This window comes from Megalobrama amblycephala, linkage group LG24 (genome assembly GCF_018812025.1).
Source record: "Megalobrama amblycephala isolate DHTTF-2021 linkage group LG24, ASM1881202v1, whole genome shotgun sequence".
NCBI lineage: Eukaryota > Metazoa > Chordata > Actinopteri > Cypriniformes > Xenocyprididae > Megalobrama > Megalobrama amblycephala.
This window is the reverse complement of record NC_063067.1, coordinates 7,446,417-7,460,013: the sequence shown is the minus strand read 5'-3', so window position 1 is coordinate 7,460,013 and position 13,597 is coordinate 7,446,417. Positions and strand designations below refer to the sequence as shown.

Below are 13,597 nucleotides of genomic sequence, written 5' to 3'. Positions count from 1 at the left end.
CCACGACCGCTGTCAGTTCTCAAAGAGCCGGCAATATCTCAGCGAGACGGAGCGAGAGGGAGAGAGAGGACCCGCTATTTGAAAGAAAATGACCCCTGGGGCACCTCTCCCATTGACTCCTTCCTCCATAGGAGGAAGACCACTTAAAAGAGAGGGGAGAAAGAAAAGAAAAAAGATAGATGAAGGAAAGAAGACAGAACAAATTGCTTCAAACCAATTAATTTCCACTTCTCTCTTTTGCTCGGTCCTCTGGGTCTTGGTGTGCAGCGGCTACAGACTAAGAGAGAGAGTGGCCTGTGAAACTCATTCACCTCATCCTGTACATCCAAACTCACTCCAGTACCTGCAGAATACAGCGTAGACACAATAAACCAGCATGCATTTCAACACATTTGCGACTGAAATCTACAGATGCGCTTAAAGATAACAGTAATGCAAATGGCAACTGTGACAAAATACAGTAGTATGAAACAATGCAGTATGGGGCTCGAGTTTTTCCATTGGGCTTTGATTCGATCGTGAAAAGTGGACTATGAAATTGATTATTTATGAATAAAACCCTTAAGCCTGCTGAAAAAAAACAGTTAGTTTTATCTGTCCTAGCTAGAATCCAAAAATCGCCCAAAATTGCATCAAACCCCTCTAAGACCAGCAAACCATTAGCCCGGTTTAAGTTTTATTTAAAGTATAAAATTATAGTATTATACTTTGGAGCTATTTACATGTATGCAGCTTTATATGAGAGGCATGCTACTAATTTTAAAGAAATAAAAATGATAAATTTCATGTGGCAGATGATAAAGCAATCAAACAACTCCCACAGAGTTACACTGTAGATATGGCTTGGGTCATATCACATTCGAATACCAAAGAAACCTTCTGGGTGGGCTCTTTTGACTTGGGCCGTGTGTCCACCAATGTGTTTTTAGCCAGCTGAAAACACTAGGCTTGAGAGCACTTCGGCAGCACAGCGTTTTTTTCATTTGAGATGCTTTGCTTGCAATGATACGGAATATCTGTGGAAATGTTACTAGCATCTAGTTTGTTTCTGTACTGTTTCTATATAAAAAAAAATGTCGATACAATGTAAAGTATATGCTCTGGCTCTTGTTTTAAATGATTTTGTTCTGTTATTATGCTTGTTGTTGTCACGTGTTGACGTTGTACAAGCAGAATGTTTCGGTTGGTCGGTGTTGTATTTGTCCCGCCCATCCTCCACTGTGATTGGACGGCTGGGTACAAAGTGACAATGAAGAACTAACTGTTTTACCCAAAGTTGAACATCCTTTAACTCTCGCCGACCAGTAAAAGCCGAACGCTCAAAGATTCATCGGGAAATAGACGCTCAGCACCTCTTTACGCTCCTGGCATTTTAAAAATGTGCCGTTCACATTGAAAACAACTGAAAAAAATATGCTAACCTCTGGAAAAAAGAACGCTTTGGTGGACACACGGCCTTGTAGTAGAAACCATTTTAGTATTATTTATTATATTTTATTTTATTTCAATTGCCAAAAACAATTTTTAAATAGTTCTCTTCTTATACTGAAAACATTTGGTGTAGGGTATATATAAAGAAACGCAAGTAACACATTGAATTAAACATTAAATTTTGAAGTACAAAGGCTAAAATGGTACTTTTTTGTAAAACATACTCCAATAATTTTGTTTTATTTACAACTTCGATCCTTGACAAAATCCTTTTTATCTGCACAGAAGCACTAATAGCATCACCAAGCATTGGTTACATCTCCAGAAAAGTTACTTCAGAGAGGAAGGTGGCACAAAATGAAACATTTTTATCTTCAGACTAACATTCACTGATGAATTGTCCACAAAAAGACCAGGACCATTTACTAAGAAAGTAAATAAGCTAAAGAAATCAAAGCCTGTCTGTCTGCTTTCCTTCCATAGCAATGATCTGACCCTAAGGGTTTCACATTCTCACCCGCACACTGACCACAGCAACACTGCTCTCATCTCCATTACAATGACTCTCAACCTCCAGAGAGGCAGTTCATCACTCTGTGTGGCCACCGCTAGTGCTATGTGCACAACTTCCTGCAGGAGAAGTACTACCTCCCCCTCGTTTGTATAATAGTTCAAATATTCTTCCTCCATAAAACCTTCTTTCCCAACAAAGCCATTTACAGCCGCACTTAAATCAATATCAGTCCGAGCGCAGAGCGAATACACACGGCTCCATTTAAAGAACGTTAGCCTAACGCTCCTCGCACCAAGTTAATGTGTTGAAGGGTTATCAAGCCCGCCCTCTCAACATGCAATCTACACGCCGTCCGTATCAGAGGCACTCATACAGAAACCATCTATACCAATTACAGAACATTTTCCATCTGAAGACGTGGATACATTAAAAACAATTATCGCCAAGCGCTGATGGATGACAGTGTTGGAGCAGCTAACATGTTTTTGTACATCTAGACTCTGTGTGTGTGTGTGTGTTGGGAACCATTAAGGTAAATAAATTCAAAGCAGAGGCAAAATCATCTAACATTGTCAGAATAGCTCCTCCGTTCAGAGACTAAATCTCTGTTGCAGAACGGTGCTGTGAGCAACTGTTCTCAACAGTAAACTACTCTGGATCTGAAATCTAAGGGTCCCAGTGAGGTTAAAGGTCAGCAGCTGGGCTTGGTTTGTAAATTACAGAGTGATACGAGGTCAGCTCCCAAATGAACGAACGTTTTCTCCTTGTCTTTTACTTCTGGTGTACATTTGAACTCTTGAATGTGCCCCGTGGGCTAGTGAGATCTTGTTCACCAAAAATCAATTATTGGGAAATTAATATTAACACTTTTTTATGAAGTCTGTATATATAATGCATTGTAAATGTATTCTTAATGTATCCATAATACCCTTAGAATCAGTTGCATGTTCTTGTGAATAATTAAAAGCAGTTATAATACATTGTAATACTAATCTATTCATGGAACCATCTAGAGCATAATGTACAATCAACAATCATGTTTTATAATGCATTAGACTCTTTAAAGGTGTAGCCATGAATAGATAAGAACTACAATGTATTGTTTACTGTAGCTTTAATTATTTATGGCACAATATGATTACAATGTGGATTATAAAGTGAATTTCACAAGAACACATCTGTGTCATGTTTAACCCCACACAAAAACCAAGAATGCATATTTTACAAAAGCAAAAAAGACCATTACTTTATTGACTTATTGACAGTCCACTTCATGTCGTGCCTAACAACACCCTTCAGCTGTGACTTATTCATGATATAGCACTAGCCTCGAATACCTTATTATTTTTATAAAACGGTTACCACACAATACAAATAATAAAGCTAGAAATATGTATCAATGCAACTTTCATGAAGTAAACTTTTTCTAAAAGCCTTCCGTTCACCGGAAAAAATAGTCCCCGACCGTGAACAGCAACAGAACTTACATTTTCATGCCATTAGATGGCAGCAAAGACTGTCTTTATGAGTGTGTCAGTCAGTAGCGAAGACTTTTACATTGAAAAGACTGAATTATTGTGAACACGGAATAAGACACAACTGACAAATGCTTTGACTAGCGCTGTCAGTCATGGGAAAACCCCTTAACTGTTAAAAGGACAAGATAATACGTCGGACATTTAAACAGATTTTTTATTATGAACATAGGACTGACCTGAAGGAAAATGCTAAATCTGAATGCAAGTAATAAACTCGCTCACTTGAACTTTTTCTCACAATACTCTTCTGCATAATACTGTAAGCTTCAATGAACAATATCAACTGAGAACATACAGTTTACGTTGCTAAGAGTGGTTGCTAACACAGAACAGTTGTGTGAAGCAGTCATAGCCGTGTTTTATCGTGATTAAAACACAGCTATTGACCAATCAGAACCAAGGAAGGAACTAAACGTTTTATAATAGCAAATATAACATCTACGTACTGTAATGCATTCGGATGTTTGTTTGGTTTTTTAATAATATTCTCATTAAAGGTGTCATGAATTAAGAAATCAACTTTTCCTTGAGCTTTTGACATATAAGAGGTCATCGTACTATAAGACTATCCTGTAAGTTTCAGATCAAAGAACACTCCCTTTACAATCGCTGGAGCTGTCAATCAAACAGCGCAAGTTTTTCAATGAGTTTATCAACCAATTCATTATTTACAATTGCATTGCAAACAAGCCAAACCGTCTGTGGTCCAAACTGCACGCAGCACTTCATTCATGATAGAGGAGGGGTGGAGCGGTGGCGAGCTGTCGGGTTTTACCAACAGTTTGAGGATCCAATGGAGTTACGAGGTTTAGTCACAAGCTCATTGGTTACATATTTGCAAAACCCACAAACATATGTAAAGGGTGACCAACAGTAATGATTTATGAAAAAAATAAATAAAAATGAGGTTTCCGCCTGGCAGCAACAATATTTATACAAGTTCTGGACAAGCTTTATAAGATCATATCAAATTGCTTTATAATGCATTCAAATATCTTTCTAATGCACAACACGGGTTTCATTGAAAGTATTGTGAGGGTGCTTCCGGTTTTCTTTCATCTAGTTTACGATGAATACCAAAGGATGTTGTTGCAGACTTCAGCTGGAGAGAACACCTCCGCAAGAGCAATCTTCATGCCATCAACGTGAACTTCCGTGATAGTTTCTCGCTATTTCCACTCTAAAAGCTCTCTTATGTTTTTCTAAGCAGGAACATCTGAATAACACGTTACATTATTTAAACGCTCGCAATGATTCTGTCACATGTATTTCCTCTTAATCTCTGACATTAAATGTCAGAATAAATGCTTTCAGGTTTGGATTTGATCACGGTTTAAGGACTTTTTGAGTCTGGCACTGTTGGTGCGGTGCTCTAATCAGAGGCGGTGTGGGCCAGCCGAGAGTGAATGGGGTTACGGTGATGAAGGAAATGCCCTTTAATGAGAGGAAGACAGGAAGCACTCCAATCAGCCCTTAGTGAGGAGAACATGAAAGCACAAAGAGAGAGGCGAGAGGAAAACAAAGGAAGGAGCGAGACGGAAGGAGAAAAAGAGGAGAGAGAGAATTCTCCAGCCTTCGGTCTAAGTGATAAGGGGGATGGTAGGGGTGATGGGGGGGTTTGGACGCTTTCTTTTCCATCAAAAAAGATCAGAGAAGCCCTTCCTCAATTTTCTCTGATAAGTGGTGAATTACCAGAGGCGCTGCCGCTTGTGTGTGTGTGGAAAAGTGGGAAGGGGGCTGACACAGTGTCGAATATCGCATGCAGACAATCAGGAGACGTTCCGGGTCTCTCTTTTTCACACGTGCTCACACACATACACAGTCTAACGAATTCACCATTTGTGAATCTGTGCAGAGTAAAAAACAGCACATTGAATAATACACATACCGAACAGTTTTTGATTGTGTGTGTGTGTGTTATACAGCATCTTCAAAAATCATACAATTCTAAAACTGAAGTTCAACCCAGCTACGGTATACACTTATCAAAAAAGGTTTGGGCACGTTTGAATTAATTTCTGTTTCTCATTATCTTAAAAATATTTTTGATGTAAAGGCTCCAAAGACTGGGTTTGATTCCCAGGAAATGCATGAACTGACATAATGTAAACTTTAAAATCCAACATACAGTAAGTCACTTTGGATCAAGGCAAACAATAGCTACTCTGAACCAAAGAATCTAAAATCTCAAACTTCCATTCATTTCAACCAAGTGTTTGGAAAATGTGTTTCTTCATTTTCATTCTCTGTGTGTTTACCTTTCTATTTGTTGTCTCTGGGGACTCCAAAGGTGCGTGACCAAACTGCACAGCTTGTCTGTCGGGCTTCTCAGAACATTCTAGCCAAATAAATCACGTCGACCATCACGGTCAAACAGCACACTCCCTGAAGTCTTACCTCTTTCTCTGTGAGCGTATAGATGAATTGATGGTCAGGGCTGAACAGCATGTCCCTCAAAATTGGGTTCCCTTCGCTCACCACCACATTCTCATACAGCAGTGCAGGCTGGGTAATGGAGTTCACCAAGATCTGAAAGAAACAAAGATATACATTGAATATTAAAGGCTGAAAAAGGTCGAAAAATGGATTTATAATGAAAACTGAACGAAAGTTGTTGGTTTGGTGTCTCTCTAAGCCATTTAACTCTGCCGCCTTCACATCAATGCTTAAGAGGGAGTAACAGCGGTCTCAACCCATGCTAAACAAATGCATCTTGGTCAATAACAAACGCAGTCTCAATTTCTGCTTCCTTCCTCAGTTTGGCCCACCCTAGCATCACCCAAAACAGCACCCTCCTTTAAGTCACCATCCCCGACCTTATTGATGCAGGGTCAGGGGAGCGTGACCTCCGCATCCCGTGGCGTTTCACGGCCTAATGATGTGCTCGGGTCCGGTGCCGCGTCCCACTGATTAATGACCGTCCCCTTCACCGAGCGCCATGGGAGCGCATTACCTGGGCCCTCTGACACCACCCCATTGCTAATGAAGAGAGCGCCTGGAGCACCGGAGTACACTAGAGCACCGTCCGACCCACTTACAAAAACACAAAAGCTAGGAAAGCAGTTCGGTTTCCCTCAGAAAGGTCCACAGCACAGAATGAAAGAGTTGCAGGAAGTTTTCAGCTGCCCACACCTGGGAGTCGACAGTGTGGCCTATCTGGGTCAAAGCCTGCAGCCGGATCGAGAGAACTAAAATTACATCTACAAACATCTGAAAATAGAGTGAACTTAATCAGCAGTTCTGTTCTTTAACTAAAACCTAAAGCTGTGTGACATGGCCTCATGTAAACTGCCACATTGATAGAACAACATTTTATATGGGGAAAAAAAAAAAAAAATGAACAGTGTTGGGGGTAACACATTACAAGTAACATGAGTTATGTAATCGGATTACTTTTTTCAAGTAACTAGTAATGCATTACTTTTAAATTTACAACAAAATATTTTTCGGAAAGTTATTTTTTCAAATAACACCTATCCTATCCCCATGTTGAGAGAAATCGGGAGTAAGTGCAGAGGCGTTGTGTGTGCTACAGTATGTAAAGACTAATGTGAGCAGGCATTTACTCACTTGCACAAAAACAGATTCAGTATTCCTCAACATTAATAAAATGTAATGCAAACTCAGAATACGCAAACCTACAATAATTAAATATTTAAAGGTGCAGTGTGTAAATTTTAGTGGCATCTAATGGTGAGGTTGCGAATTGCAATAAAGAGAAGCTATGGTGGCCAACACATGACAAAGACGTCGTCGTCTGAACCAGCAGAGAGTAGACAGTCAAGAAAACGCACTCTGTAGAGCAGTTTGTCCATTTAGGGCTACTGTAGAAACATGGAGGTGCAAAATGGCGACTTAACATGTAAGTGGACCCGCGGTGTATGCCCTCTATTGTACAGGCATGAATTTGCATTTCCTTCAGCCTGAGGCTTATTCATTTCACTGAAAGGGCCTTTACATTTTACTTTTTTTTTAAAAAAATTTTATTAAGAAACAAGCAAGCAAGCCCAGTCCAGATGAGAAAAAGTAACGCAAATGTAACACATTACTTTCCATAAAAAGTAACTAAGTAATGCAATTAGTTCCTTTTTTTAGGGAGTAACACAATATTGTTTCCCACGTGATTGTGGAAACCCTGTATATTGTTACTCAGTGAGTGATGGAGGGTCAAATGACAGCAAAGCAGTCTGGGAGTTGGAGTCTGTTGTCCATGCTCCCCCTCCATCACTTCATTGAGCATTACTCCCACAGGACGGGATTCATTATGAAGTAGTGGCAGATAACAGCTCAAGGACAGCACATCCTCTCTCTCAGCCAATCCTTCTGGAACTCTTGCCAAGCAATGCTGAAGTTCCTGCAGTGGGACCGAGCTGGAAGAGAGAGAGAAGGGACCTTCCCCTGTGTCCAAGCAGGAGAATGCACGACAGGAAGGAGACGCTTTAGCGGCATGGAACAGGAATACTAATCTAAAAATACTGGCAACTGCTATGCGTTGGTTTATTGCCATTTTTGGACCTGATTAACATGTTTAAGTTTTAGGACAATGCAACTAACAAACTCCCTTGCAAGTTTCCCTGCCATATGAAACTGATTAAATAGGATAAACATATATAATTGTTCTTCAAGGGTGAGCAAGAGTTGCCATCTGCATTTCCCCGCCTTTTTTTAGAGTTGTGCGGATTGACATAATTGTGCAATGACTCTTCAAATTGCAGATTCTTGGCATATGGCCCATCTTCCTCTTAACAGGAAGAAGCAGGAAGAGCTAGTGAACCCTCTATCTCATACAGCCTCAATAAAGGTGTCAGGAGAGATGAAGTTGGAAGGTGAAAAAACAAAAACAAATCCAGTTCTCCCTACTGACTGCTGCTGAATCCCAAAGCACCTTAATCCAGAGGGTTACTGCTACTGTCTCTGCTTTAGATCTTATTTTCAGTCAATTCCTGGGTAAGAGAACACTGTGGTTTAAAGACGTAACCTTTTGACAAATACAGTGACATTTCTGACGGTTATTGACTGGCACAAAGACATAATTACATAAACAGCCCAAATGATCACAGAAGCACTACGATAAAAGTTTACAGTACAAATAATATTATTAAAAATTATCAATTAAAATGTTATATTAAATTTTTAATTTTTTTAATATAACAATTAATTATATAACAATATAATTAAAATTTTGTATTTCAATATTACATATCAAACCATCAGATTTATCTAACAATGCCAAAGTACAACTGAATAAAAAAAAAAAAATACTAATAATGTAACAAGTAACTTGCAATTCTATGCTTCAACCACAGAGGTCAATAGAGAGCACAGAATTTTGTAATGTACCTTTAAATGATGCTTCACCTTTAAACTAAACTAAAAACCAGTGAATGTCCTTGGGGACGACTTCCCTATGTGCTGCACTCAAATCATTCATACTAAAACAAATATTGAATTCACACCTTCTTATTAGATGAATATGTTCCATGATTGCTACTTGCATTATCTTCTTATGTTTATGGTCCCATTATGGTAAGTCATGACAGAATCATTTCAGGACAGAAGCAAACCTGTCTAGCCTCTTGCTACACACTGCACATAATGAGTGCAATGGGTAATAACCTAAAATAGGAACCTATAAATTAAGAAACTGAGCCCTGCAGTCTTCCTTAATGCCCGTCTATGGATGAACAATAATTAAGGTGGACCAGGGTTCAATAAAGGGTCACTCTTGACAGCTTCAGAGCAAATTGAAACAGGTCTGGCCTTTTCAATCTTGTCAGTGTCTCTGGTAAAGCACGTCTGAATTTGTATGTGACCTTATGACATCAGCGGGGTCAACAGTCAGTGCAATGATAAACTGTCGTAGACATAAAAGAGCTTGTGGCTATGTCTTATGTAAGCCTTCGAATGGGGGGGAAAAGAAAAGAAAAAGAAGGCTGTCCCTGACAGGCAGCTCTAAATTTCAGTATACACTGAAATACCATCAGAGCTTTGGTGGAGTGAATGATTGACAGGAGTTTTGTCACAAAACCCAGGCGTTTCTCTGCCGGAGACTGTGGCGACCCATCAACTCTCCGTTGTTGAAAATCATTTTACATTTTACTCCAGCTTGGATGGGGAACGGAGACATTTGGCTAATTAAATAAAACAGGAGGGCACTTTCCAGATGAGCCTGAATCCAATTTCATTAGTGCCCTCTCAGCCACGGATAATGTGCGGACCATGAGGTCGCTCTCGGACATTTCGTGTCTTGACATCAACGCGCTGGAGTATGATCAATAAAGGATGCTGACTTGAAATGCAGAATTGAAAGCATGCTGGGTATTCCAGGGGCTCTTTTTGTCCTGCTGCTGCAGTTTGACTTCAGTATTTCTTTTTTTCCCCACATCATTCTAAATTGGTTGTTCACATTAAATTAAGAGGTAATGTTGCAAAATGGAAAACATATACCAGTGCTGTGCAAGTATATATTGAATTAAAATATATATTCAACTCAATTAATGTATTTTAAATTCCAATTCAACTCTGGAATGTTAATTTAGGTAGAACATGGGATACTGATTTGCAGTTTGAATATCAGTGTAAGGAAGTAGAATTCAAATATTAATCATAAAGCTAACTTTATCAAGACAAAAAGTGAATTTTTGCTGGACATAGCCTTGTTTGAAAGCAAAAAAAAAAAAGAGTCAAAAAAGACTGAACATTGAACATTTCATTCATTATTACAGTTTATTCACTATAGTTTAAAAAAATGGTAATAAAATATGACAAGATCTCAGAGTTTAACTGTGTCAGAAAAAAATGTATCTTAATTATGTCAGATAACACATGGTAACTTGGCCAGGTCAAAGTGTCTGAATAATTTTTGGTCCTAAATTTTTATCAGTTTTACTGAATTATTGGGTATAATGTGTCACAGTTTACTTTATTTTGCTATCCTCACTTACATAAATGAACTATAGTGTCCTGCACCCACTAGTAAAAAATATATCATATATATATATTATATATACATACACACACACACACATTGACAAAAGGCCTATTAAAAAAAATAATACAAATAAAAAATATTTCAAAAAGCCTTGGAGCCTTAAAAAGCCGCCAACTCATGAAAAGGAGCCAATTATACAATATTGAGTTTTGCACAAGTCTGCAATATACAGTACAATGTTGCTGTACCCTCCGAAGGCCTTGAGAAACAGGACGAGTCGCTTAGTGCAAGCGTCTCCAGCCTCTTTGACCCTTTTCTGGAGGGCATCCAAGACTTCCCATGGCACCTGCTGACTTCACAGTCTGAGTCTTGCCGGCAAGAACAGAACCTGGTACACACAAACTCATTGGGCTTGATCAGCGTGACAGATTACTCTGTGAAATTAATCATCTTTCTCTGCCATGCTGCTGCTCTCTCTATAGGACACCGGCCAAAAAACAGCCGTGGACAGACAGTCCCGGTGGGCACAATGATGGTACGCCACTGTGCGGCTCCCGGGGACCCAATGCCCACTCCACGGTGAGTTTCATCATTAATAAGACAAGGAAACAGGAGCAGGTTTGTCTTTGAATGCTTGAATGGCTTGAATAAACCAGGGGTATAATCCAGCTGGAGACGCCGAAGATCAATGTCGCATCTGTTCGGTCTTTGTGTTGTCGTGTGCGGCATCACAGTGACTAAATGATAAGAGGGAAAGACGGCATGAGCGAGAGAAGAGGGGGGAAATAATAAAGGAAGAAGGGGAGTCGATGCTTGGTCCCCGGAGAGCAGCAGGCATGTCTCAGCCTCCACCCTTTTTAATCTTTCAGTCTCTCTCCATGGGTACAGCATCTCCTCCACCACTCACCCCCGCCGCTGCTACAAGCTCCACTCGCATGCTCTTGACATAACTAGGTCTCCCTGTGAATAATAAACCAGCCGCCAGATTCCTGCCTTTGATATGCAGCCCTTGAAGTAAAGATCTGCATCTGATTGAGCGCAATCACTGGCTAATTAATGAGACGGAAGGCCCATGCTCTGCCCACGCTGGCCCGACACGCTGCCACCGCTGTCCGTCCCGGATGGTTCCCCTGAGAAGAAGCCCGGCGAGCCTGGAGGAAGAGGCTCGGGGAGCACCCCTGGGACAGGCAGAGGAGGCTTACGCAACGAAGAGGGCGAACGGGCTCAGCACTGTAGATAACAAGAGGTAAAAATAGGATCTTTCAGCTATAGGTAAGACTCAAAATGGAGAGAGCTGTATGTACCAACACTGTGGTGTACTTGGCTTATGATGCATGATTAATACGATAATGTTATCGGTCAATAAACTAAACCATTTTTTACCCACCGGATGCTTCTACAGAGCAGGACTTAGACATGCTAATTAAACTGTCCCGCTATGCTAATCCTCTTCCTGGAGATGCAAAAACAACTTGTGTATTGGAGGCAGCAGGTCAAAAGCCATGAAGAGACTCCGAATCTTCACCGAGGGAGAACTTTGTTGTGCGGCGCAGACAAAATATACTCATCGGCCCAGATGGGTTTTTTACGGGGAAAACAAGTTCACCTCGTGGGCATTGGGAACTAGGCAGTCTGAGGAACCTGGGCGAAGGGAGAACAAGCTAATCATAGAGGTCTCTAGATGGCTTTCTAACCCCAACCGTAAACGTTTCATTACGACAGTTTGTGCCACAGATAGCAGCTCAAGCTCATTCCAGCTCGTTCCACTTCCCTTGCAATATCTGATTTGGCCCTAGGTTCGAAGGCTCCTTGGAGCATTGAGAGGAATTTCATTTCTATTTTCCTACTTGTCGTCTTTCCGCCATCCGCTTTCTCCCGCTCTCTATCTTCCTCTCTCAGACCTCCCCCCTTCAGGTCCTCTTGACACAACAGACGCACACCGGCAGTCAAGCAAGACAGACTGTGCGGTTAAAACTAGGTGGAAAAAATGGGAGTTTGCCCTGCAGTGAGTATGAAAGCAACTCCTAAGTCATCTCCATTTGTCACAAACTGCACGCTGGAACTGCCAGGCCACTTCTCATACACTCAAACCTCTGACAAGAGCGAGCTGCGGACAAAAATACAGAATAAATGGGATGCTATGGAGCTCAGCATAACACTGGAATACCAATAGTCATTAGGGAAGCCTCCGGCAATGATTTCTTTAACTACAGATTGTGCCTGCCTATATATCATCTCCAAATGCTAAATGGAGATCCAAACAGCTCGTTTGTGAGTGAAAATGCCACAACTTCATCAACTCATGACTGCATTACCACATAATGATGGGGTTCTCAAGGTATTTTCCTCAATATTTAAGTCTCCACTAAATAGGAAACTAGGAAGTCTTGCCAGATTTGAAAATATGTCGCCCGTATGAGCACAACGACTCCAAGATTCTCAGCTTTTCTATTACCGTCCACATCTTCCATATGAGACGCACTCAATCATTTTGAGTTGGAAGTCACAATGAGCTTGAAATTCTGTGTTTAAAAAAAAAATCTCTGCTTTCAAATTATTCAAATAACTGTTAGAGATGTCCCCTCATTCAATATGTGTACATTCAAGATTTATTTCCTTTTTTCCCATAATTCCTTTATTTATCAGGTTGGCTAAATTCATTTGCTACAAACAGGTGCTTGGCTATAGGTGAACACCGCCACCATAGCAAGCTCCACAAAAATTCTGTAAAGGCAAAATATGGGTCAGCGTCGCAAACAGAGCATAACAAGCTACATTTTTAGGGTACTAACGGTGCAATCAGATGGTTCTAGAAATATTTGCCCAAACCTTGTGTCACTTTTGAGGGTCACACTCTACGCAACAAGCTACGCCATTTGACAAGGGTCTGTAATCCTCAATGGCGGCTCTCAGCGAGTGTCACCGAAATGCCATCTGCAACAATGGAGTGAGGCAATAATACTGACAAACCCAAACAAAAACTCTTTCATAAGGATGTGAATGTACTTGACACATCAAAGCGAAGAGAGAGAGAGTGCGGCATTTTCCCAATCTCACCTCTGCAAGACAATCTGACATACCTGAGCACACAGAAAACGCTGCATTTGAGCTCTGAGGAAAAGGATCACTTGAGGACGGGCTCCATGGGGACAAACTACCTGCCGGTGCTTGAAAACTAGAGAG

General features: G+C 40.6%; 1 protein-coding gene across 1 annotated transcript in view; it reads right to left on the bottom strand.

Annotated features, from left to right (window-relative positions):
- plxna1a (plexin A1a) overlaps positions 1 to 13,597 on the bottom strand; it is a 260,833-nt gene that overhangs the window by 135,012 nt on the left and 112,224 nt on the right. Inside the window, 1 exon segment of the mRNA XM_048179014.1 lies at positions 5,881 to 6,012. Coding sequence (XP_048034971.1) covers positions 5,881 to 6,012 — 132 coding nt within the window.